The 25483-nt window shown below is 46.8% G+C and overlaps 1 protein-coding gene across 1 annotated transcript; it reads right to left on the bottom strand.

Moving 5' to 3' along the window:
- Positions 1-5702: 5702 nt before the first annotated feature.
- On the bottom strand, positions 5703-23171 carry Ets2 (ETS proto-oncogene 2, transcription factor). Its single transcript, XM_021184567.2, has 10 exons — positions 22939-23171; positions 19137-19208; positions 15946-16057; positions 14158-14277; positions 13660-13860; positions 12325-12408; positions 11560-11778; positions 10476-10739; positions 8806-8924; positions 5703-7864 (listed from the first exon to the last, which is right to left on the bottom strand). The coding sequence occupies exons 2-10, from the start codon at positions 19206-19208 to the stop codon at positions 7649-7651; spliced, it is 1407 nt and encodes a 468-aa protein (XP_021040226.1). The 5' UTR covers positions 22939-23171; the 3' UTR covers positions 5703-7648.
- Between the last annotated feature and the right edge of the window lie 2312 nt (positions 23172-25483).

Below are 25483 nucleotides of genomic sequence, written 5' to 3'. Positions count from 1 at the left end.
GTTAGTTACCCCTCCCCCAACTCTCTCCTCCATCCTTCTCCCCCCCCGCCCTCCACATTTCACCCTCCTAGTATTGTTTTCTGTATCTCTTTACAGCACTACAGTCTCTTTCCCCTTCCTTGGAAGATCCCGCCCCCAGTCCCTTATTATCTACCTCGATGGCTATTTGATTTGAAGCACACATATCTAAAGCTTAAGAGATGGCATCCATACATAAGAGGAAATAAGCAAAATTTGTCTTCGTCTGGGTTTCCTCACCCAGGATGGTTTTTTTTTTTTTTCTAGCTCTACCCATTTGCCTGAACTTTTCATAATTTCATTTTTATTAACAGTTGCAAAATATTTCATTATATAAATAGTCTAGATTTTCATTATTATTTATTAGGAGGTGCACAGCTAGGTTGTTTCCAGTCCCCAGCTATTACGAATAGTGCAGCAACAAACACAGATGAGCGAGGATCTCTATAGCAAGAGAGAGTATTTTGGGTATATGGCCAAAAGTAATATAGCTGCATACTGTGTTTGATTGATTTTCAGCTTTTTGAGGAACCTCCAGTACTGATTTTCATAGTGGTTATACAATGAATAAGCCTCCCCCCCACCCCATCTTTGCCAGCATACGCTGTCAATTGTTTTACTGGTCTTGGCCATTCTGACCGGGGTAAATGAAATCTCAAGGTAGTTTTAATTTTGCACTTCTCAGATGGCTAAGGATGTTGGACATTTCTTTAGCCTTCCTCATCCATTTGTGTGTTCTTCATTTGAGAACTCTCTGCTCAGTTCTGTATTCCGTTTTGACCAAGCTGTTTGTTTTGTTGATTTTTTTTTTTTAGTACTTTGTATATGTTAGGCACTAAACTTCTAGCACGTGTATAATTAATTGGCAAAGGTCTCTTCCTATTCTATAGGGTCTTGCTTTGCCTGGTGGTATCCTTTTCCATACGAAGGTTCTCAGCCTTATGAAGTCCCATTTATTGATTGGGTTTTAATCCTATCAATATCCTTCCTGTTCAGAAATTCTTTTCCTGTGCCCATAAGGTCAAGCCCATTACTTCATTTTTCTTTTACGAGATTCAGGAATCCTGGTCTTAGGTTGACGTTCTGGTATGTTGAGTTTTGTAGAGGGTGATAGATATGGATCTATTTATATTCTACATAAAGCTATTCAGTTTGGCCAAGACTATTTGTTGAAGATGCTGTCTTTTCTCCAGTGTATCTGTTTGACTTGTTTGTGAAAAATCATGTGTCTGTAAGCGTGTGAGATTATCTCTGAGTCTTTTTTCTAATTCAGTTGATCAATATGTCTTTTATGCCAACAGGCCAAGAAGAGATATAAGCACAAAGGGACTGAATTAACTTCCTACCTGTCTTGCTGGTTTTCTCATTATGTAGCTCTGGCAAGCCTGTAACTTCATATGTAGAATAAGATAGCCTTGAACTTCTGACAACCCTCCTGCCTCTGTGTCTCGAGTTTTAAGATTACAAGATGTGCACCACTGCCCCTTGTTTTAACTTTACTATTTCCCCACCATGGAGAGGCTACCCACACTCCTCAGCTCAGAGAGGCTCAGTCTCGAGTTAAGAAAAATATGAGAGGCTGGCGAGATGGATCAGTGGATAAGAGCCCTTGCTGCTAAGCTTGACCATAAGTTTGATCCCCAGGTCCCACATGGTAGAAGGAGAGATGTAGGTTCGAGTTCAGCCTTGCTGCTGGGGTGCGTGAATGCCACTCAAGCACCAAACAGGGAGGTGCTAGGCTACATTCCATCCTCTCCACCATGGTGGTGCCAGTGCCAGTGCCCGCTCCAGGGTGGCAGAATGCAGCCTAAGATGGGTGCCCCAACCCCTGGTGAGAAATCACGCAGGCTGAGGCCAAGGTTGGTGCTCTCATACTCCTGGGCACCCAGTTGCTGCTGGGAAGCAAGAGGAATTGAGAATGGGGGGTGGGGAAGGCAGGGCCAGTGATGAGGGGTGGGGTGGGGGATGGGGGTGGGGGAGGGGAGCTCTGACTTAGCTCAGGGTAAGTCTCTCTATGATGAAGCTTCCCCCTACAGCAGTTCTTGATTACTTATTCAAACTGTTTATTCATAGTGGAAAATGGAGGTATACAACTTACTCAGGGTAGACCAGAGATTAAAAACCTTTTGCAGAAAGGAATGTCTGGGAAGGGAGGCTTATTGGCTAAACCCTCAAGGCCCATCCAGATACCTCATTAGCACGGAGAACTCTGTGTTCTGTGCTCTATGACCAGAGGTCATGATCCTCAAGTGGGGAGTCATGGTCATGCGCTCCAGGTCAGGAACCAGGTTAGGAGCAGAAAAGGTGCCTACCATTCTCAGATATGAGAGTACCGGGGTTCCTGACTCCACTAAACCTTCCCAGTTCCTGTCTAGTGACACAGTTCCACTTGCCCACAGAGAGAATTGACTCTCACAAGTTGTTTTCAGACTTCCACATGAATGCTGTTGGGTCTCCTCTCCCCCTCCCCTCCCCCTCCCCCTCTCTCTTCCTCTCCCTCTCTCATGTGTATGTCTCATATAAATGTAATAAAATGTTAACGAAAAATTACTTTTCTACACACACACACACACACACACACACACACACACACACACATATATATATATATATATATATATATATATATATATATGTATATATATAGTTCCTTCTCTTTTTTGGGAAGATTTTATAAAAATTATATCAAATTGAAATCAGTCACACATATAAAACATCTGAACTGATGATATTGCCACAAATAGCTAATTACCTTATAATAAAAGTATTATTGATTCATTAGATTCATTGGTGGGCTTGGAGCCGTTATTTTATAGTCGTGTGCAAAAACCCACACATCATTTTCTTGTACCTTTAAAGAAAATATTAGAATTTTTTTAAAAGACAATGTACCTAGAAGTAGTTTTCTAAATAATTCATTTTAAATAATTCAAGTGCTGAGGACACAACTCAGTGTACAGTGCTTGCTTCGTGAATGCAGGGCCCTGTTTTCAATTCCTAATATCACAAGGAAATTATTTTTTTACAAAAGCTTTACCATTTTTAAACCTTTAATTGATTTATTGTGTGTGTATGCTGTAGCACTTGTGCAGAGGTCAGAGGTCAACTTTTAGGAATTGGTTCTCTCTTGCTGTGGGTTGTGCAGATTGAACTCAGGTCATCAGATTTGGGAGGCAAGTGCGTTTTTACCTACAAAGCCAACTCCCAGTCCCCTAGAGATAGTTCTTAGAATTGTATCATTGCTGCTATAGGTTGATCTTTGAATGTCCTCAGATGTCCATGTGTGATATCCATGGCCTGGTCTCCATTAGGGCCTAGTGAGAACTCTCAAGGGATCCTCAGATCATGGGGAGCGCACCTTTGAAGGGGATTGTAGACTCTGGCCTCATTTTTCTCTTCTGTTCTTTGTTCTCAGGGCAGGCATTTCTGCTGTGCCAATGCTGGCACCATGAAGCATTTACTCAACACAGATGCAAAGCAATGCAGCCAGGTGATCTGCTGACCACAGACTGACCTCACCCAGGCTGTGATCACAAACAAACCTTTTTTTTCTTTATAAATAGATGATCTCAAGTATTTTGTTTAGCGATAGAAAGTAACACTTTTATTAAACAGATAATTATAATCTAGTATGATTCAGAACTGTCAAAGATAAGTGGAAAAATACACAACTTTTTTCTTACAAGGTTTAGGATTGGAGTGGTGCATCATGAAAGAACAAGAAAGAGGTTTCAAGTATTTAAGTAAAAATGTGTCCTCATTAACTATGGAGGGGTGTGATGGAGATGAGGAAAGTGGGTTCCAGGGGCCAAGGGCTCATTTGCCCTTCTCTACAATACTCTGTCCCTTTTGTTCTATGCAAGAATCTCTCCTCTCCAGAATGTCTCTCAAGGCATAGTCCTCAGGTTTCTGACATAAAACATTTTGTAATAATACCAACCTATTTACTCTTATTAACTGTGTTGACATTGGCTTTGGTGCAAACCAAATTATTATTAAGAATTCCAGGCGCCCCTTCGGAGGTCAGAACAGGTTGTCAATTGTTTTCTTTATTACACTGTGAAGAAAAGAGAACTCTTCCCCACAAAAAAAAAAAAAAAAAAAAAAAAAGTCATATGTAAGAATGGATTTGATAAAACAGTTAAGATTCATTTACTCATAGAACAGACTTCTTCTCAATTCTGTAATAGAAGCCTGCTGTATTCTGAATAAAGCATGGTGACTGTTCCCAGGAAGTGCAGCCATGTTTGAGTTGCCAGCTAAACTAACCACTTCATCCAATTACTTTTTTTTTTTTCCTGAAAGAACAACTGACAAACTAAATCTTACTATGGATATTTGGCTGATTGTTTCTCAGAATTAGATGAGACAGCTTGATACTTTCAAAGAAAACAAAGTAGGAAAAGATGGTTGTTGATATTAAAAGGCCGAATTTTCAATGTTTAAGAATTTTTATCTGTCACTGTGAGTCTGACAACTTCATGGCACTTTTCTGTAAAGACGGCAGTGATATTAAGTTCAGAAACCCTTTGACTGTATCTGCTAAACTGTGTTATCACTTGAAGAGGTGTTTTCCAAATAATGAAAGCAGGTTACAAAATCATAAACGGGCAAAGATCCAAAATAGACTGATGTGGTAGAACACAGTAACAATAAGCTACTGTGTGGCTTCATCTGACCACAGTTCACCTTCTCTGGTTACCATGTCTGTTGCAGTATCATATAGAATGTCCACAATATCTGACAGCCATTGAGCAGTCCTCCTTGATGTGATTATGAATCTGTTAGGCCTGACTTTCATTTTATGTTCAAGACACAAGAGCTCAAATATTAAAGAGTTGTGTAAACATAGGAAACAATGCTATAATGTACTTGAAAAAAATCTTCCAAGTGCTATTAGGCTAATATATGTGATTCTGAAATGAGAATTCTGAACATTAAAAAAAAAAATCAACTGCATGTGTGTACACCACATGCTTGCATTGCCACAGAAGAGGGTGTTGTGTCTTTTGGAACTGGTGTTACAGATGATTGTGAGCTTCCAGATGGGTGCTGGGAACCAAACCTAAGTCCTCTGCAAGATCAACAAGTGCTCTTAACCTCTCTTGCTCTGATTTAACTTTTAAAAATTTAATTTGTAATACAATAACCAACTGGTGTTTTCCAAGTGTTTGCCACCAGCTCCCTGATGGGTATTGGGCACAGATTTCAGCCCCTGCTGAGTGTTAATACTGTCACAGTTAGGACACTTGTAAAGAGGCATGGGTGTGGTTTCTCAGTATCTTTGTGGACATGTCCTAGGAGCCAGAGCATGCACCCTGAGACTACTAGCCACATTGTCACCTCAGAACTCCAGTGAGGGAAATGGTGCCCTGGCTTCAAAGAACAAAGATACTTCAACTTTAGATTCTAGCAATTCACACAAGCTTCCTAAAATCTCTTCTCTCTCCAAACCTCTACTCTAATCCTTCCCAGGTAGATTTTATTTTTCCACAATAAATAGCTTTTGTTTTTCCTAATTCCTCAAGGAAGGGCTCAGTGGATTCCATCTTGTTTCTAGATTAATGAGCTGTAGACTGGACTTTCATGTCATGCAGATGAGGGTTCAAATCCTCATCTACCTCGTTTGTATGAAGACTGGAAAAAGAGAAGGAATATTCCAAGGAGCCAACATTACAAAGAGGCCTTGTCATAAACCAAATACTTTATTATTTGAGAAAGAGGAGGCCAAATTACAAAACCTTCATACTTAAGACCCAGCCAAAGACTTCTGAGGACTTCCATGACTGTTAGATTCAACCAGGTAAAACCGTCATGTTGGCTGACAAGACTCAGGTTAAACTTGGCAATGTCGTGTGGCTCCACTGTACATAAACTGACTGAGGATTAGGCCTCCGATGGGAGGATATTCCAAGTCCCATGTCTGTTTATATTACACACAGATGTCCCAGCGACAAACAGGTCCCTGTGCTTAACCACAAAGCATTTCTCTCGGGGCATGCAGGCCAAGACCTCCCAGGACTGGCACAGCAGGTCCCAGCTGGTCCTGCGTCCCGTGTGGTCTCATGGTATAACGGCTCTTTATCAATGTCACTTGCTGGTCTGAGGTCACCGTGCTGGTAAACGGCGAAGCCAGTCCACAACTAGATGAAAGCGTGGGGGTCTCACGGTGGAGTTAGCTCTTCACTAGATGAGAACCTCCTCATACAGAACTGGTCCAATACACCATTTCCCAGCATGCTTGCTCTGTCTGTGCTTCTGGGTATCCATGGCCAAAAAAATAAGAGGAGCAAATCTCTGAGCACACGGAGCAGAAAGAGGAGCATGCAGCCCAGATGGTTAAGAGACATAGCAGGTCAGCAAGACAGGAAGCACCACACTTCACTTAAGGTCAAGGCTGATGGAAGATCCCTCCTGATTGCCCTGAGCCCTGCCCACCCGACACATCTCCCTTTATGTGACTAAGATAAAAATAAAGCTTTCATACAAATTGCAATATTTTTTTTCCAGTGAGTTACTTTTGCAGTAAAAATAGCTGCTACATAAATCCCTTCTGATATCTGAAAAGGAGACATATATTTCCAAAAATAGTCTTCTTGTTGTAGTCACACAGAATATCTTGGGGCGAAGGAAGGGAAGGACTGGCTGGGGGAGGGGAGTTGCCTGGAAAACACGGTTACGCCAAAAAATAAAATACATTTGTGTATAAACTGGCTTAAGGCATGCAGGGAAGTGGAAAACATGTGCCATTTGTCAAGAAAAATACCGCTTTACAGCTTTTACAGTCCAGGAGAGAGTGGAGAGGCCATATGGACCCTCAAATAATAACATTAAGTTTCTTATAAAAAAAAAAAACAATATACAAAGTCCTGGTCAGATAATGAACAATAATAACAACAGAACAAAACAAAAGTGAAAACCAGGATCATCCTTCAGACCCCATTCCTGCTGGTAAATAAAACAAAAACAGAATATCACGGTTTCTCTCAGTTGGCTTCTAAGAGATTAAATCGGTGTAAAATGACGTTCCTATGTACTAGTGAAAAAAAATAAAATAAAAGGATAACCTATCAGGTATCTGCATTCTTGATTCAGACAAGTTATAATTACTTTAAATACAATATACAATTTCTGTTAAATAGAACTGTTGGAGGATTAGGAGAATTCTAAGATACAATAGTATGTACAAACAAACTGACTTCTGAAATGGACAATCACACCTTCCACCTGCCGGGCCCTCTCAAGCAGAGGTGGCTTTTTGCATTTGCTACTCCTGGAGGCAAAAGGCCGAAGGAAAAACAATGTTTCTCAGTGTCTGTGTATCCACCACATGCTGGCTCCCTGGAGCATCTCAAATAGCCACAATGCACACGGCCTGCTTGGTGCCACAGTGGCTTCCCAGAGACTCTTCCCTTCGGGGGTCTCATACAGGACAGAGAGGCTATGCCGGTTTCCACCATGGGGCATTGGCTTGTGGAAGAGGCGTGGATGAAAGGCCACTGCTGCTTGGTGGCTCTCCCCAGAGGGGTTCCATCCTGCCCTCCCATGGGTCTTTGGAGCAAGTGGGTCAGGACGGGCTTCCCACTCAGTCCCCGGGGCCCGGGACTGGCTCAGGGTGGTCCAGAGGCCCTCAGTCTTCTGTATCAGGCTGGACGCCCAGGATGGCATGCAGTTCCTCGGGAGTGAAGCCCAGCAAGTTCTGCAGGTCACATACGAAACGGTACACGTAGCGCTTGCCCGAAGTCTTGTGGATGATGTTCTTGTCGTAGTAGTAGCGTAAGCCCCGGCTCAGCTTCTCGTAGTTCATCTTTGGTTTATTTTTCCTCTTCCCCCACCGGCGGGCAACCTTTGGGAAGACACAGAAAGGTCAGGGTCACCTATGTCCTCTCTTGGGTCATGACTGGCTTCCGACCCTGGGTGCTCACCCTGAAAAACCTGACAGTCACTGGGACCGACAGATGTTCAGTCTGGACCTTTATAAATGCATGCAGATGCTTCCCTGTACAAGGGCCGGTGATGTCCCTGTCTCTGTCCCCAGTGCCATCTCAGCATAGTCTCCTGGACCAGCCATTTGGAACCAGGAGTGCCCTCATGGTTCTTTCAAGTTTTCATCCTTTCCTCTCTTTTAAAGAGCCAGAGTGTTCTGTATCCCAAGCTGGCCAGGAACTCACTGTGTGGACGAGGATGACCTTGAAGCTCTCATCCTTCAGTTTCTGCCTCCCCATCCCACCCTACCCCCTGCCCTCACCCAAGGTGCTGTGGTTACAGGTAGGCATGTGCCATCACACCGGATTTATGACGTGGTGCTGGAGATGAACCCAAGGCAGCCACTCTGCCAGCTGAGACACATTTCAAGCCATGTGATAGCTGAAGAGACTCTTCTGGCCCATGAGCCACACTCATTCCTCCAGATACAGAGAGGGTGACAGATTACTCAGATCGCTGGCACCATGCCTACCAAAGCCTTCTCCAGCAGGGAGCCTCAATGCCAGCCCTGAAGGCTGCTGGGCAGCTACGTGCTTTGTCTAACTAGGAACAAAGGTCAGCTCCCTCTAGAGCTTGCTGGGGGTCACCAGAGACCTCTGACAGACAATGTCCACAGAGGAAGGCACTGGCCAATGAATACCAGGCCCATCTATCCATGAGGCAGCGGCTATAGTTCAGCCTAAGAGCCAGGGATTCCTGGTAGAGGAGGGCTCTTGTTGGCTCTGTTGGCTTTCCTTGTGCCAAGGGTTGGCTTTAGGACCCAACATGACAGACTGAGACTGACAGCGCCAGTGGCCATACCTCATCAGGGTCAGCAAGCTTGAACTCCCATCCGTCCCCCGTCCAGCTGATGAAAGATTGACAGGACTTGTCAGAGAGTAGCTCCAGAAGAAACTGCCACAACTGGATTGGTCCGCTTCCTGGGGTAAAGGGAGGCCAGTTAAACGGGGAGTCTGAGATCGTCAGGGATCTGACCCTCTCTCTCAGTGACCAGGCTGTCTTGAGAACATGGCTCTACTGGGCATCGTGCTGATGAGTAGGCAGGGCTCCAGGGAGCACCCAGTAAACACTGTAATGGGCAGGAGCCACTGTCCACTCCCTTCCCTACCCACTAGGCTTCCAAGAGGATGGCTTAGCCAAGGCTCTACCTCAGCCGCTGTGTTTCTCCTTCCGGGAGGAGGATACAGGACCAGCAACTCTCATGAGCACTAACCGTCTTGACGTTTACTGCTTTCCTATACAAGAGCCTTAAAAGTTTATTGCTGAAAATGCCCAGTGGGGATGGGGGCGGACTCCAGGGCCATTTTATCAAAGGTCCATCCCTCACGACCATAAGCAAACGGTCTCGTGAGACTTGCTGCATGGGACACACAGGGGTGACCTACACGGACAACTGTCTGTCTGCTACATGGGTACTGAAAACCACTACTCTGAGAGAGAGGTTTGCTGTGGCCCTGTCTCTCTTAGGATGTAGAGCAACTTGTTTTGGGTCCCTGTCACGGCTTAGGGAAGGAAAGTCGAGATCTGACCATAAGCTGTCACCTTCTCCTCAGATATAAAAGGCTTTGGGGAAGCATAGCAAGGACTGAACCAGACTGAGCTAGAAAGTCACTTGAGTGGCCACTAGGACTTGTCACCTCTGAACAGATTCACCAGTGGGTTTCCACACTACCCACACTTAACACCACGGGCCACAGGCTGGGCCACACTACCTATGCTAACACCACGGGGCTAACAAACAAACGGCAGTACTATTACCATCCTGGTAGACACTCCTAATGCTGTGGGGTTTTCTTAGCAGTTCTTGGATTCCTAGGTATCAGAACAGCCACAGATTCAGACCCCTTTATGAATTTTTATACATATATGCAGCTATTTTTTGACAATGAAAAGAAAACCCCTACATCCTCATTTTAATCTCATATCTTTAAAAGTGGGCTTTAAAATCCACAGTGACTTCTTGTGGCCAGCATACAGAAAGGGGATCTATTTAAAGTCATCTGGAGGGAAAAAAAAAAGAACATTCTTGATATTTTTGCCCCAGTTTTGAAAATTGTCTGGTTCTAAAAACAGCTTTAAGATTTGCTTTCTGCCTAGAAGAGGGCTCTCATCCTCTCTAGGATGGTTTTGGAGGCCAAGAGGGGTAAACAGTGCTGGCATCCCTTGAGCTGGCTCCTGCCCTTCCCCAGGTCAGTTTACATTCCTGGAGATCTAGAGTGTGAGTCAGAGCCAGGGCTAGAGTCTGTCCGACCTCCTACCTCTCCACCTCCCGTCCCAGGTAGAGGGCGTGGCCTGGGATCTTCCCCACTCCCCAGATCCTAACATAAAACGTCTATGAGCCTGGCCCTATAGGGCTTGTATACAGGGAGCCTCAGTGTGAGTATCCCAGGCAAACTTGGACAAGGCCTGGGTAAGGGTGGTGGGTGCTTTGGTCACATAGGAGCCCGCTGGGGCCCTGAGTGTTCACTTACCAGTGAAGCCAGCTAGTACTGCTGCAGGAATAACTGGTTTGCCTTGCTCGACTGGGTCGCTCCTCTCTTGGATGTAGTCCTTGAAGGACATGGTCAGCTTACTGAGGCACAGAGACTGGCTACAGTCCTCCTCAAAGCTCTCGAAGGAAGGTACCCGCTGTACATCCAGTAGGGACGACTGGCTGTTCCAGGACCTCAGCAGCGAGTCGGAGCTCTCGAAGCTGTCCCCACCATTCTCTGGAGTGTCGTGGTCCTTGGGTTTTCCTGGTAAAAACCACCAAACAATGCTGAGGCCCCTCCAGGATATGAGAAGACTCAGTACCCCTGGGTCATTAATTCAGGAGCATCATGATCCTAACTCCTGCATCCCCGCCAACCACCCCCAAGGCAGCTATACACACGGCTGGTACAGCGTCACTGAGACCTCCTCAGAGCACTCTTAAACTCAGGCACTAATTTCTTAGACAACTTTATATGCAAATAACAACCTTCCTCCAACAGAAGAATGGATAAAATGTAGCCGCATGTGGTAAATCACTCTACGATCACAAGAAAGAGAAAAATGCTACCGTATGGATAAAACTCAGACGGGAAAGACAAACAAACCCCAAAGAAGACATTCAGCCAAAGCCCACGTGTGACGTCTCAGGACGGCAGCAAAAGCCAATCCGTAATGACGCAAAGGCTAATGGGTCACTCTTGTAAAGAGGGCTGGGAAGGGCTGGGAAGAAACCTTACAGATGGATAGAAATTCTGTCTCTGTGTGGACGGCAGCTAAGAAAGGAACGCACAGCCCCATTAATTCAACCAGATGTACAATCTCAGATGTGTGGACCCCCATGTGTCTCCACAGAGTACTCTACCATAGGGAAATTAGCTTAAAGTCCTCTAGCTATTCAATGTTGCTCACTCAATATCAAAGAGGTTATGAGTCTGCTCTTTGGAAAGTCGCTTGGAAGGTGGCCCAGTCCTTTAGCCTCCTTCTCCAATGGCCGAACGACAGGGTGTGCTTACCAAGCATCTCTCATCCTGACTGGCTTCCAGGACAAACCAATAATAGCCTTATTCTAGAACGTTCTCTTACCGGAACTGTTGTTGAGCAAATTCACGTTGCTGCTGGGGAAATCCTGGCTGATGGAACAGTAATTGACACTGACGGTGTTGAGCCGAGACTTGGGCAACATCTGGAGTTCAGAGCCCAGAGCTGCAGGCGTGGCCGACGGCGGGCACATGCTGTCCAGAAGATTATCTTTGGGGTAGCTTGGTGCCTGCATTCCATATGGAGCCTGTTCCATGCTGAAGCCTGAACGAAAGGATGAATCAGACATCAGACGGCAGACTCAGTCAGTGTTCCAATAGCTAGACCCACACACAGAAGACCCCGTTCTGGGACGGGTATCCCGGTGCCAAGAGTCCAGGGCACGGTGAGTTTTCTACACATTTGTTCTGGCCACCTCTTCTGTCATATCACATTAGTGTCTACTGACTTCTTCTTCCTCTTTATGGTTAAAATGGTCTAGAGCAAGTGTTGCCTCCTATGTAGGAGCCACTTAAGCAATGCTAAGTTTTCTAGGAGCCACATTAAAAAGCTCAAGGAACAACTGACCCAGCATAGCAGTGGTCACCTCAATATACAAAGAGTATCCTAACTCATCAAGGAATAGCGTACATTCTTGGTTTCATTTTAAGACCGCTGAGTTAGTCAAAATCTTAGATTCTCATTACACATTTCAGCTGCGTAGTGGATCAATGCTGCGTGTAGCCACAATAGGAAGAGTATAAGTCTAGGTTATCTGAGGAGCTGCAGAGAACAAAACCAGAGATCTTAAGGCACAATCACCCGACTAACCTAATGTATTGTTATTGATCCAATGAGGAACCGCGTTGAGGTGAGAGTTTTCCTCATATTGGTCTTCTGTCTTTTCTTGGTTCTCTGAAAACAAGACACAGAAGACAGTTTGAAAACTCTACAAGGAGAGCCATATTTCAACTTCCTGTCATGTGGACACCAGGACGACTCGCCTCACCGCCAGTGCTTCACATTCCATTTCAGCTTACGCCTCTTTATATTTAAAATTACAAGATATTTTCCTAATAATCTGGGGTAAGTTTCCCAAAATCAGTGATGTCACTGTCCAGAACAGCCCGGTTTGTGTGTTTATGAAGAGCCATCTGTCCTGGGGCTGGGAAAGCAGTGGGTGAGAGAAAAAGGACTTGGTTCCTGCCCTCTGTGAGGCTTCACATCCTCCACAGGTTGGTCTGGGATGCCCTGAGGTCCACAGGGAAATCACACATATCACAATCACACATTTCATTCCTCGAAGCCGAGCAACACAAACACACACACTGAACAAAAGCCCAGGAGTCCAGACTTGCCACACAAATGGCTTCCCAGAAATGCATCAGGTAAGACCAGTCCAGGCTCCCCAGGAATCAGGGACTCTTTAAAGGTGTTTTTTGTTGTTGTTGTTGTTGTTTGTTTGTTTGTTTGGCTCTAGGAAGCATAACTAAGCCAGCCTGGCTACAGAACCCCAAATGAAATTCTGAGTTTATAAGTTGAAAGTTTAACCATGGTGCTAAAACTTTTGTTGTTGTTGTTTTAACTTGTTAGTCTTGCTGTCGCTGTCCTTCATTTAAACCCAGGTATCTTTTAAGCAGGTCTCACTGATCTTTAAGGCTGGTGACAAGAGAGGTCTCTAGCCTGGATGAGATTTGAGTCTGGTGTCTGCTTTTAACATTTTGATGTATATATAAATCATTGGTTACAGTTCCATTCTCCAAAATCCTCAGTGACCTGGAGTCACTTCCGACCAAATCGACAGTGATCCAGGTGGGTTGCCTTACACTCAAGCAACCCCGTCTCTCGCAGTCCTCCTAGTGAGTTCACCCACTTGCTACCCTGGCTGGCCTACATATCCAAGGTGCTCTGAGCTGGTACAACCAGTACAGTCTGGTAACAGTCAGCAATTTGGTGACTCAGGCTATTGCCTTGTGGCTACACCTGGCACTCCACGAACATTGCACACGCTTCACTCCGTGGAATGAAGACCCGTCATCACCTCCCCGTTTGACTTGCTTGGGGGTGTTCTGAGACAATGGACTCTACCACTGGGCAGCCTGAGGTAGAAGGAAGGTCACACCTTCTGTTTCCCTGGGTCTCCGCCTCCCAAGTCCTGTACCTTACCTTTGATCATCTGCTCTAGATGTTCCCAGAGGATGTCACCCACAAAGTCAGGCGCCAGCTCCAGGAAGCGCTCCTTGCCGAGGTTACACAGCATCTGGCCGTTCATGCCAAACCGGTGCAGGTTCACATTCACCAGGCTGAACTCGTTGGTGGCCCAGAGCAGCCACTGGCACACCTGCTGCTCGCTCCACAGCCAGGGGTCTGTGCAGGGAGGGCAAGAAAGGACATCACCAGTGAACATCTGGAAGACCAGGAGGGCACGTGGCCCTCAACAATTCACCAAGCCCAGGGAGCGCCAAATCAGGACATGAATAAGACACGAGCCCGCTGTGACACAGGCATGTTCTAAGATACCAAATGGCACTTGGTGTTTAAAGAGTGTGGGGTTAGGTGTACAGCAGGCCACACTCAGGGCAGCTACATTTCTTGCGAGATAACCAGGAGCATTTTAAAGACAGGCCCACCACATATTCACCAGCCTCAAAGCTCAGCACTTACTTTTGGGGATGCCAAGACGTCGCTGCTCCTTTTGGAAGCCACTGAAGGTGGCTTTTAAGGCTTGGCTCATCACTGCCTTGCTGCAGGGAGTGAGCAAAGGCAGCTCGCAGCTGGCCGAGTCTAGAGAGAGACCACAGGGACGTCAGGACTCAGGTGGCAATGTTGACAGAAGCTTAGCATAAGCCCCAGTCTGCAGAGAACCCCGATCACAGATCTTGACATGATTCCAGCTGCAAGGCTGGGGTGCCAAGCAGTGCCACCTAGCATGCAGGGGGATCTGTACCCAGTACTACTAAAAAAGAAACTCCAAAAGCAAACAAGGAAAGATTTTTAAAAAGTAGACTCTACTACAGTAATCACAGAGATATAATTTGACATGCTTTTTTTTTTCTTTTAAAAAAGTAAGCAAAGACATTCGGAATAAAAACCAATTGTGCTTCTTAAAATTACTCCAATTATGGAAAGGAAAATCCAGAATAAAAATGAGTTTTGTGGTACACAGCTGTAATCCCAGCATTTGGCAGACAGGAGAATAATGACAGGTAACCTGGGCTACACAGTGAGTTCCAAGTCGGCTAAGTCCTCGTGTGTGTGTGTGTGTGTGTGTGTGAACTTTTAAAACAAAAATTAAATGTTTGGCAAAGCTTCATAAAGCAGAGATGCACAGACACCATTCCTACCTAAAATGTATTGAAATTTTTAAAATTTTACAGTTTTTGTTCAAAACGCTTCAGAAGCGTCCAACCCTGCAGCCTGCAGCCTGTGCACAGCTGAGCGCCACCGTGAACGTAGCCCAACACAAAACGGTCAGCCGTATTCAAAGCATGAGGTTTTACTTTTTGTAACTTGACAGCATGGTTATCGATCGAGCCTGGCCTCTGTAGATGACAATGTCAGGTTGCAATGTCAAAAGGCTATCGTCCCTGGCTGCCTTCAGTGACCGTGTTTGATGGAAGCTGTGTCCAGTAAACTAAGCAGACTGGCAAAGGAAGGCGGGCATGTCAGGCGCAGACAACACATCACGGTAAAACGGGCACACCCACAACTTTTTTGGAAAGGAATCTTTTCTGATGCTCTCAGAAATTTCGGGAACGATAAGTGACTGCCAGACAACACCAAACTTATGAAAGCACGGGACCTTTAATTGATCTCTGTGGGCTGTGAGTTTGAGCACCCACTTCATAAATATGACAAGTCGATCTGGAATGTGTCCAACCAATTACTGTCTGAAGTAGTTGTAGAGACATATGTGACATGCTAGGCCTTTGAAAGAATGGCAGTGAGAACTACTGAACTATAAAGGGTTAAGAGGAACAAGAGTAATTTGTGGTTCCAAGACTCAAAGGGAAAAGTGTGTGTGTCCACATGTGTGTCCATGTGTGTGCATGGGCGTGTGCATGTGCATGTCCACTTGTGTGTGCATGTGTCCATGCGTGTAAGCTGGGGCACCCTTCCATGCCCACTACCTTCTATTTGAAAAAGACACCAGGGAGATGAGGGAGTGTTTGAAAACAACAAAGTATGACTCTCAGAGTTCCGAGCTGTGAGTGACAGGTCTCGGCTCACAGGTGGGAACTGCCTGTGACGACACCAGAATGACCAGTTCGCTCACAGAAGAGGAAAACTGTCTTTTCCCAGGCCCCAGGCTTCTATCAGACTTCTCATACCCAATACTCAAGATATCGATATTCTTGGCTGGAGAATGGTCTATCTCTATTAACTGATCATGTCTTCATTAACCCGATGCTGAGGGAAGCCATGCATCTGTCAGGGTGGAGGACAAATTACCATGGGAGACAGAATCCAGGCCCGTGGGCACTTCTTGGAGTGTCTGATCTTCACTGAGAGAAGGGAGCACAGCAAACAGAGAGCCATCAAAGGTGTCAAAGGCTGGCTGGCGCTGTGGAAAAGAAAAAGAAATGCCACGTGAACTCACTTGATGGCGTGCTTTCTTAGTGGTCCAAGTAACCCTGCCATGGGTCCTGATGACATCAGCCATTCTAAGGTAACATAGGCCAATGACCTCCAAGTAATGCAAACAATTCTATCTCACTCCACACTCTTTAATTAACCTCACAGGGCCAGATGGCCTGGAAGATTATTTTATCAGCACAATCAACTTAATAAATGAAATACATCTAAAAACAACAGGATCACAGAACCACACTGAGAGGTCTTCAGGGAAGACCAAGACCTCTTTCGTCAGATTGGGTGTGTAGGAAAAGAAAAATCTGAGCTGACACAGGGTTTTGGTGTCATGCAATTCAAATAAAAAGCAAAGGCTGGGAAGAAACGGGAAATCAAAACAATAACAAGCTATTTTTATCTTTGAATAAAATAAAAAGCTCCTTTGAAGTATCTACCACTTTAAGGGAAGGGAGGGAATTCCTCCTCATCACACACAGTAGTTCAGACAATAGTAATCTGTGAAAACAGCCTTAATATTTTCCATAATAATAAAAAATAAAAAAAGATTGCAGAAAAAAAAAAAACAAGCAAAAAAGGGTTGGGGATTTGGCTCAGTGGTAGAGCACTTGCCTAGCAAGCGTAAAGCCCTGGGTTTGGTCCTCAGCTCTGGAAAAAAAAAAAAAAAAGAGATTGCAGAAGAGAAACTTCAACCACAGGAAGGCTTTCAGAGGAATCTTTCAGGAAGAATCGGATATACACACCAAGCCCTGGAAAGTGTGGACGGCTGAATGAGCTCACAGACTCCATGTTTACGAAACAGCAGTCCTGAATGGGAGGAGCGTGAATAAGCGCCGGGCAAGGCTGGTCCACCCCAGCCTGGTTTGTTTAGGAAAGGTGAAGAAAAGTTCTATTTCCCAACATAATCTGGAAATCTTACATTGTGTGTAACACAATGACCCGTGTGTTGAGTCACGGGCGAATAAAATGTGTAACACATTTACAAATAAGTCAGCCCGACACCGTGCCTTCATTCCAGAAACACAGAAGAGCGAGTGACAGACCTGTTGTTGCACAAGAGGACAGACAGGCTGCCCGCCCCAACCCCAAATCCTCAACCCCCCGGGACTGGCAACTACCTGGGAGGACAGGCCCACTGAGAAACGTGAAGTACTCTACCTAGGATTTTATGCAGGTATTTTGGGTGAAATATTAAATAGATGTTAACAACAAACAAACAAAACCAAACCAAAACACTCCCCCACTCATTGCCCTGGCCTCTAGAGAGTGTCTCTCTGGAAGTTCTGTTTTTAAAACCAGGAAGTTAAAGAACAGTGCAAACCTTGCTACACATTTCCACACAGACTCTGAAAACCAACGTCTTCTCTGAAACCAGACGTCAGCAAGCTCTTTCAGTTTACAGAGGGCTTTTTTTCCTTAGGGGGGTGTGTAGCTTCTTCTCCATCACACTAATTCCTTATACCATTTACCATTTCTGCCCCCACTCAAGGGACGTGACTAAATCAAACAGAAAAGCAGGTGCCAGGTTCTGCCTCTGTAGTTTACACCAGACACATAACCTTAAAGATGGTTTAGGGAGCTGGGGGAGCGGGGGAAGGTGGGGTGGGAAAAGAACTGGCTAGGCAAGCATGAGCACATGTATTAGGATCCCTAGGACCCATGCAAGGCTGCACAGGGGACCCCTGGCCTGTAACGCCAGTGTGCTGGGAAGGGAGGCAGACAGGAGAACCCCCAGAAACTTGGGGCCAGCCGGCAGAGAGCAAGAGACCCTACCTCAAAGAAAAGGTTAGGCAAGAGCCAACACTAGAGACTGGCTTGCTATGTGTGTGATGTCTGTGTATATGTATGTGAATATTGTGTGACTCTGTGTGTGTGTGTGTGTGTGTAGGCTAGTGATAAGTGTCTTTCTCTATTGCGTTCCACTTTATTTTTGAGACCGCATCTCTCACTAAACCTGTGGCTTACAAGCTAGTCTTGTCTAGGATTCCTGTGTCTACTTTCCTAGTGCTAGGCTTACTAAACTAGTAAGACATCACACACATATACAACCCACCACACACATACCACACACACTCACACACATACTCACACACCACACCCACATGCACACCACACATACACACACACTCACCACACATACACATCACACACATAGCCACTACACACATAGCCACCACACATATACCATACACACATATACACACACCACACAAACACAATTATACACACACCACACATACACACCACACCCACATATATACACACACTACACACTTATCACACACACACACACACACACACACACACACACCCTTACACAAGAAATGACCAGTTTATGCTACAAGAGTGTTCCAAAAGGATGACAACATGTCACGGCCACAACAGGGGAGCCAGCTCTGTCTTTAGTCTGTTTGGAGTTTGCATAAACAGCCTTGAGCTGCTGCAGCAGACAGAGCAGGCTCCCTCTAACCTGGCAGGTGCAGCCCCTCCTGATGGAAGTAGCACAAGATGCCTATTCTTCAACTTCTTCATGTAAGTTAAACAGCCTTCCAGGAATAATGGTGCTGACTAGTGAAGACACTCAGGGCCAGGGCTGGTGACCTGAGTTCAAATCCCAGGACCTCCACGGTGGAAGTAAAGGAGAACTGACTCCCATAAACTATCCTCCTGCCTCTGTGTGTGTATCATGGTGCATGTGCACAGACACAAATAAACAAAGGCAAGGAAGTTCAGAAACAAACAGCCCTCTTGATCAGCCATGATCGGTCTTTCCAGCTGTTTTCTTTAAGAATCATGGGACTTGTTTTTTTCCCATTTGAAAGGAACTTCAGGATGAACTCATCTGTAAATGAACTACTTCTATATTTTGGGGGACAGGTACAAATAGCATCAAGATACCCATTTGACAGCACAGAAAACTGAGGCTCAAAGAGAGGAAACAATTTCATCAGAGCCACACAGCTAAGATATCTAAAACTCAGGGCCATGGGGGCTTTCTCTTGATTAATGTAGTTTCTAAAACCGTCAAGCTAATTTAGATAAGAAGCACATACCTTGAGTGTCCCACGAAAACTGTTGGCAACAGGGGCCACTTGGTCCATGTTCTTGATTCCAAAGTCATTCATCTTAGAAAAAAAAGTGAGACAGAGTCAGAGGTTACCATTGAAGTACAGTTTTGATGGTGGCTCAGTCTTTTTTTTGTTTGTTTGTTTGTTTGTTTTTTTCAAGACAGGATTTCTCTGTGTAGCCCTGGCTGTCCTGGAACTAAATCTGTAGAACAGGCTGGCCTCGAACTCAGAAATCCGCCTGCCTCTGCCTCCCAAGTGCTGGGATTAAAGGCGTGCACCACCACTCCTGTCCGTGGCTTCAGTCTTTAGCCAGACGGAACACTGCCGGTGGCCGACGTCCACACACTCGGATACAGGAATTCTTATTTAAAAGGAATCCAGGCGAAGCAGCTCTCAAGGAGAACAAGATCTGGGGAGGGGTCCCACTGAGTTCCACTTCGATGTGAGACTCCACGGGCTTCCCTGAACCCTGGCGTAGCTGAGCAAGGAGGCTGTGTTACTCATGGTCAACTGAGGTGAGACCTCAGGTGGTGCCAAGAAGGGCCACAAAGCCACCATCTCCTGTCCTACACAGGGCAGTCAATTCAACCTGACCCTAATAGAAGCCACAAAGGGGTGCCTGCCTTGGAAGCTCCCATGAGAGTCAGACCAGCATACACACACACAAACCCACTCTTCTCTGAGCTATACAGAAGCACACGGCCCTGAACCTCCAACCCCTCACACTGTCCCAGATCCTGGGCTCTGATTATGTTATCTGAGAACATCTCTCCTTGGTGGGTAGCACAGTTTTGCATTTCTTCGTGAGGCTAGACCTTGCTTTAATAATGGGGCTTATATGCCAGAGTTAGGCTGACCAACCAAGCAGCCACCAGCTGGCCACCTGTGGCTACTGGCAATGAACATGGCTACTGTGAAGGGAGACAGGCTCTGAGAGAAGATACACATCAGATCTCAAGAGCCAGTAGGAGAAAGGAAGACGTCTCAGTCCTTTGGAGATTTACTTTGTGCTTATATAACGCTGTGAATACATTAGGTTGACTGAATATAGTAAAACCGATTTGATCTGTTAAGACTGTTTTGAGCATGTTGAAGGAAAAAAACAAAACAAAACACAAAAAACAAAATGTTAACTGCAGTGGTCTGAAAAATTTTTCTGGAGCCCTAATATGACATGCTAAATGAAAGAAGGCCCTTCAACAATATCAGAGCATTAGACGGACCCAGTCACGGAGCCTCATTTCCACACACCAGAGATCACCATCACTGGACGGCAGCTCTCCGTTCTCCAGGCTCCAAGCTATAGAACAGGAGCCTTCGATAGCTCCATTGTGTAGAGTGTCCAACCCCCAGCCACCACCACCCCCTTGTTCTTCTTCATGGGCACCCACCTGCTAACCACACACAGTCACTAAAATTAGCATGCAACTGATAGAACTCACTAGAGGCAGCAGCTAGCATAGTCTCAAAGAATTATTTAACTTGCTTTGATCCCTCTTTCTTGTGTTCTTTTAATAGTCAACATTATGGGCCAATGACAGATGGCTTAACAATTTCCTAGTGAACGCATACTCGCATACATACACCGACATGTGTGAGTGCACACACTCACACCTTGATAAAAGGCCACAAGAGCAGAAAGAGGCCTTAGGGGAAGGCTGCTGGGAGCCCAGATATGCAGATCAGGGTTAAAGCAGCCCAGAAAAGCTGAGGGGCCTTGAAGGAGCCACCATCCTGGTGATGTCACAACAGGGACTGTGCAGTCTCCAAAGCGGGGACACTTGTTCAGGTTCTCCCTTGGTATATTAGACCAGCTATACCCACTGAGGGTTCAATATTCCTCACAGACGAAGACCACCACAACAGCATGCCTAGCTCCCGATGTGAAGACTCAAGTCCCACTTCCTCAATCCTCCTGAGAGTCCAGGTTCCAAACGTAAAATCACTTTATTCTGGGGCAACTGAGGACCAGTGACACTGGGTCACCGGCCTGGACTACACTCCTTTGGGGGTGTCTGTGGCGATTACGCCTCAGATCAGTAGGGCCTTACATCCTGACCATGCCTGAATGGGCTCTCCCTACCCCACCCCACTGAAGCAGAGAGCACACAAATATGAGCAAACCAGGCCTTTCTGTCACACTTCAGTCCTGTGAAACGCTCGCTAACTGAGAACTTCATGTCGCCTACTTAGATGGAGTCAGCCCTGTAGCCTGTAACCTGTTGACTAAACACAAGCCTCCTGTAGAAAACCAGCAGCAGAGGCAGAGGTGTCCACGTGGTTTCTCCAGGGCCTGTCGGACAGCGCTTTCTGTTGCCCCAGTGTACAGACACTTGGGGACTTCACTGTGATTTTTCGCTTCTGAGATGGGCAGAGAATAGCTTCGGAGATGGGGAAGAGCTCCCCTGCCTTTTGTGTACAAACAGGAGCAGAAAAGGGAGGCTCCCACTCCCACATAAATGCTGTAATTACCGGCTGCAGAACAGGGTTCCTTTGTTGCCTGGCTTTTAATGAGTTTTGTAAAAAAAAAAAAAAAAAATGTAGAATTAAAGCCCTCCACTAAATGGCTTCAGGCAGACCCACAGCTAATCAAATTTAAGTTCATTTATCCGACTGGATGTGCTTGCTAACCCCTGGGACAAGTCAAGACTCTAGATAAATCAATTTCAAGTTTAGACTTTTTGGTACTGGTGGTGGGCTAAAAAAAAAAAAAGTAACAAGAAATGGGAGAAAATGGCAGAAATGTAGTGACTGGGAATAGTTAGGCTTTTAAACAAGAATTTCATGGATAACTGTATCCTTAGTGGAACAGGTAATCACTTATATAAGACAGCATGCGTTTGTATTTAAAATAAAAGAACAAAACCCTTTGAAGGTTGGTTTGCTTTTTGCTTAGCGATCAGTTTAGAGAAATGAATGACTAATTCCATATATGAGAGTTTGGCTATTTCCCCGTGGGATGCGCGGTGTTCACATTAACTGCACTGCAAGATTACTCAGATTTTAATAAAAGCTTAACACTGAGATGTATCTCCGGATTGGCGGTGGTGTAGGCAGGCAGGAGCTTCCACAGCGGGAGCAAGTCTCTCAACTGTCGAATTAAATGACTCCTGTCTCCAACCAGGACTGCTCACCGCTTTACTTTCTAAATAAGTAGCGAGTCAACTACTATTTTAGGCTCCCCTGAAATTGAGTGCAAGCTAGTACAAGTCTTATGAGATTAAATAGTAAATTAGAAAAAAAAAAAAGTCAAATACGCAAACGCTTCAGGTTACCCCTTCATTCATATGCTTTAAGGAGAAAATAAAGGCAGAGCAGCCACCAGCACCCCTACTTGGACTGTATCCCGTGCTGGCTTCCCAGGGCCCAGGGGAGCCCAGACCTGGCCAAGCAGGTGACACGTTCCCGGGAGCCGCAACTTCCCAAGTGTCCCATGATCCGGACACCCCCACATCCTTCCAGGCCTAGCGCCTCCCAACTCAAGTCACCCCGAACCTGGGGCTACCTCGGCCACCTCTCCAGGTGCCTCAAGCCCCCTCGAGAAACGCAGTCGCGCACCCCGGGCAGGAACCGCACGGGGCGGCCACTGGCTTCCCCAAAACAAAAGCGGTCTGCCCGCGCCCTGCCCGATGCCTGGGTCCCCCTCCGAGGCCACTGGGTGCCTAGGAACCAGCCGGAGCGGCTCTGGGGCGCGCGATCGCCCGGCGGGATCAGGGGCCGCCCGCACTACACCCCACCCCGGGCGGAGTCTCTGCCGAGGACCATCGCGCACAGGGGCCGCTCTTACCGCGCCGCAGCAGGCAGGGCCAGCGGAAGGGCGGCGGGGAGAGGAGATCGCGGCGGTCCCGGCGCGCGAGGCCCGGCGAGACGAGGGCGTAGGGCCGATCCGGGCGCGCGGGGCCGGGGACGGTGGCGGGGACTGACGGGCCTCAGTGGTGTCCACTCCGTGCTCAGCGCCGCGGTGGAGGAAGTAACCAGCCCGATCTCCTGGCCGCGCGCTCTTCTGGAGCTGGGGGAGGGCCGGAGGGAACCGGGGGAGGGGACAGCAGGGGTGACGGAGAGAGCGCGGAGGAGGAGCGAGCGCGAGGCCGGCGTGGGAGGAGAGCGCGCTCTGGCAGCGGCTGATCCACGCTGCTCCCGGGCCCTTCTCTGCGCCCCTGCAGCTCGCTGTCGCCTGCCTACTGGCCCCTGCTCCTGGAGCCCGGTTCGGGCCTTATGCCCAGGAGGTCCAGCTAGAAGGGCAGGGCCGTATCCGCCCGCGTTCCGGGCGCAAGGCTGTCTGCAGGTCCGAGCTGGGGGCCTTGGTGGCACTTGGGTTGGGTGGTTAGGCTTCTGCGGTGGAGCCTGCCCTGTGCTTGGAGCTACGTGTGGGTCCTGATTTCTGGTCCTTCCGTCGTGAAAAGACTCATACGTGGGATTAGGGAGTCGCAAAGTGGGCGGGTGGCGGAGTCGCGAGTGGAAGAGCAGAACGTGGCGCAGCCGCTTCTCCTCTGGGAAGGCCCCTCCTACTGCCTCGGCGCGGATGGCGCCCCCTAGGGCTGAGCCGAGTCTCAGCGCCGACTTGGCCGAGCACTCCGGCGCCATCTATTATTAGTCTTAGTAAATCCTTCAAGGCACTGGTGTTCTACTTAACATGGTCTACCAGGTCAACTACATGTCAAGTCCAGCGTGACTCTCCCAAATTCATGGTCAAAACACAAGCCAAAGAGTTGTTTCCTTTTTGGTCAGAAGGTGCTGAGTCCATGATTAGAAACCTGTGGGATTCATCCGTAGGCACAGGTGTACGTTGAATATTATTTCGTTCCTTCTCAAGTTTAGGTTGTTACCAGAGATGGCATATGAAATTGCAAATGGCAAGCTCAGGCAAGGCCACGGGACTGACGATTGGTACATTACAAGGACAGCCTTGCCGGGAAGGGAGTGGAAGGCTCTAGCTTCTCTGGTACCGCAGGGTTCCTGGTTTCCATGGCAACTCCCCATCTGAAATTATTGCCAATCAAGATACTATTGCACTTGATACTTCTCTCCAGTGTATCACCTTTGCAGGAGTCAAGTCCTAATCCACTAAGCTAAAACAGCTAGGTCCAGAGGGAATTGATATTTCCTCATGGCTTCTCAGTGTGTATTCAGATCCAGACCAGAGAACCCAGGTCAAGGAGGAACTCCATAAATAGAAGAAAGAGTCCCTGTTTTGTTACCATGGAGACATGGAACAGCATATGCTAACTTAAAAAAAAAAATAGCAGAAGGTACTGACTTGTCTGAAGGAGTGTGTCAGTTGGCCCTATCTTCCTGCACGTATTTTCATGCCTTGACCACGTATCTGAGAAGCTTGGTACACACAGTGATCTCTTGAAGTTCAGATACCCAAAACAGGACTGTTTCCTTCCATCACTTCTGCTCCTGAGACCGTGGGCATTCGAGGACTTCTTTGGTCCACAAAGGCCTTCTTGAGCCAAGCCTCTCAGGGCTACTCAGGCTGACAGCTGGAGGGCAGCTCTTGGTAATACTGTGCAGAAAGCTACAAAAGAAGTTAGTACCCAAGTGTCACAGTACCCGTGTCATTAAACTTTGATTAGATGATGAAGCAAACCTGTAAAAGAATTTATCAGCAGGACGGAGAACTTGGTAGGGATGGGCTCTAAATTCCTGAATGACAAGTTTTTCTAAACTCTCTTTTAGGAGCATTTTAGGAAAATCTCTGGGGGGAAAAACTGTCATATACATGAAGAGGAATTCAGGAAAGCCACCCCAGACCTGTCAGGTCTGAGTATGTGGAAACCTAATGTAAACCAACAGCGGCTAGAACAAGCACAGCAGACCAGCAAGCTCTCACAGACGTCAGGCACCTTTGTGTTCTGCCTGGCCCTCTGGAGGAGGCAACCCGGATCCCAAGCATACCCTAGACAGGCCTCTGCTTTGTGGTTGGCCCACCTCAGCCTTGATCAGTTACATACTCAGGAACATAACAGATACACATTTACCTTTTCTGTTTGGTCCCCACCCCCTTCCTCTTCTTGGATGGTTTCCTAGTTACTGAGCAGGAGTTAAAGCCTAGCCTGGCTGAGCCCTGTGATTATTCATTGACTATTATGGCTCGATTCACAGGGAAGCTGGGGCCTTTCTGCAAATTGAATCTAATAAAAGCGCACTCCTTCTGCTCTGAGATCAAAAGTCAATGGCGTTAGGAGGAAATGGAGGCTGGGGAAGGCTCGTTGGCTTGGAGCTGGTGAGGAGCAGAGCAGGTGGACTGTGGGGGGTGGGGGTGGGGGAGCAGCATGAGGACAAATGTAGCCAACCCTCCTCTGAACAGAAGGGGAGACAATATGAAA

This window comes from Mus caroli, chromosome 16, assembly GCF_900094665.2.
Source record: "Mus caroli chromosome 16, CAROLI_EIJ_v1.1, whole genome shotgun sequence".
In the NCBI taxonomy this organism is placed as follows: domain Eukaryota; kingdom Metazoa; phylum Chordata; class Mammalia; order Rodentia; family Muridae; genus Mus; species Mus caroli.
Note: the sequence above shows the minus strand (reverse complement) of the source record. Positions and strands in the feature narration are given on the sequence as shown.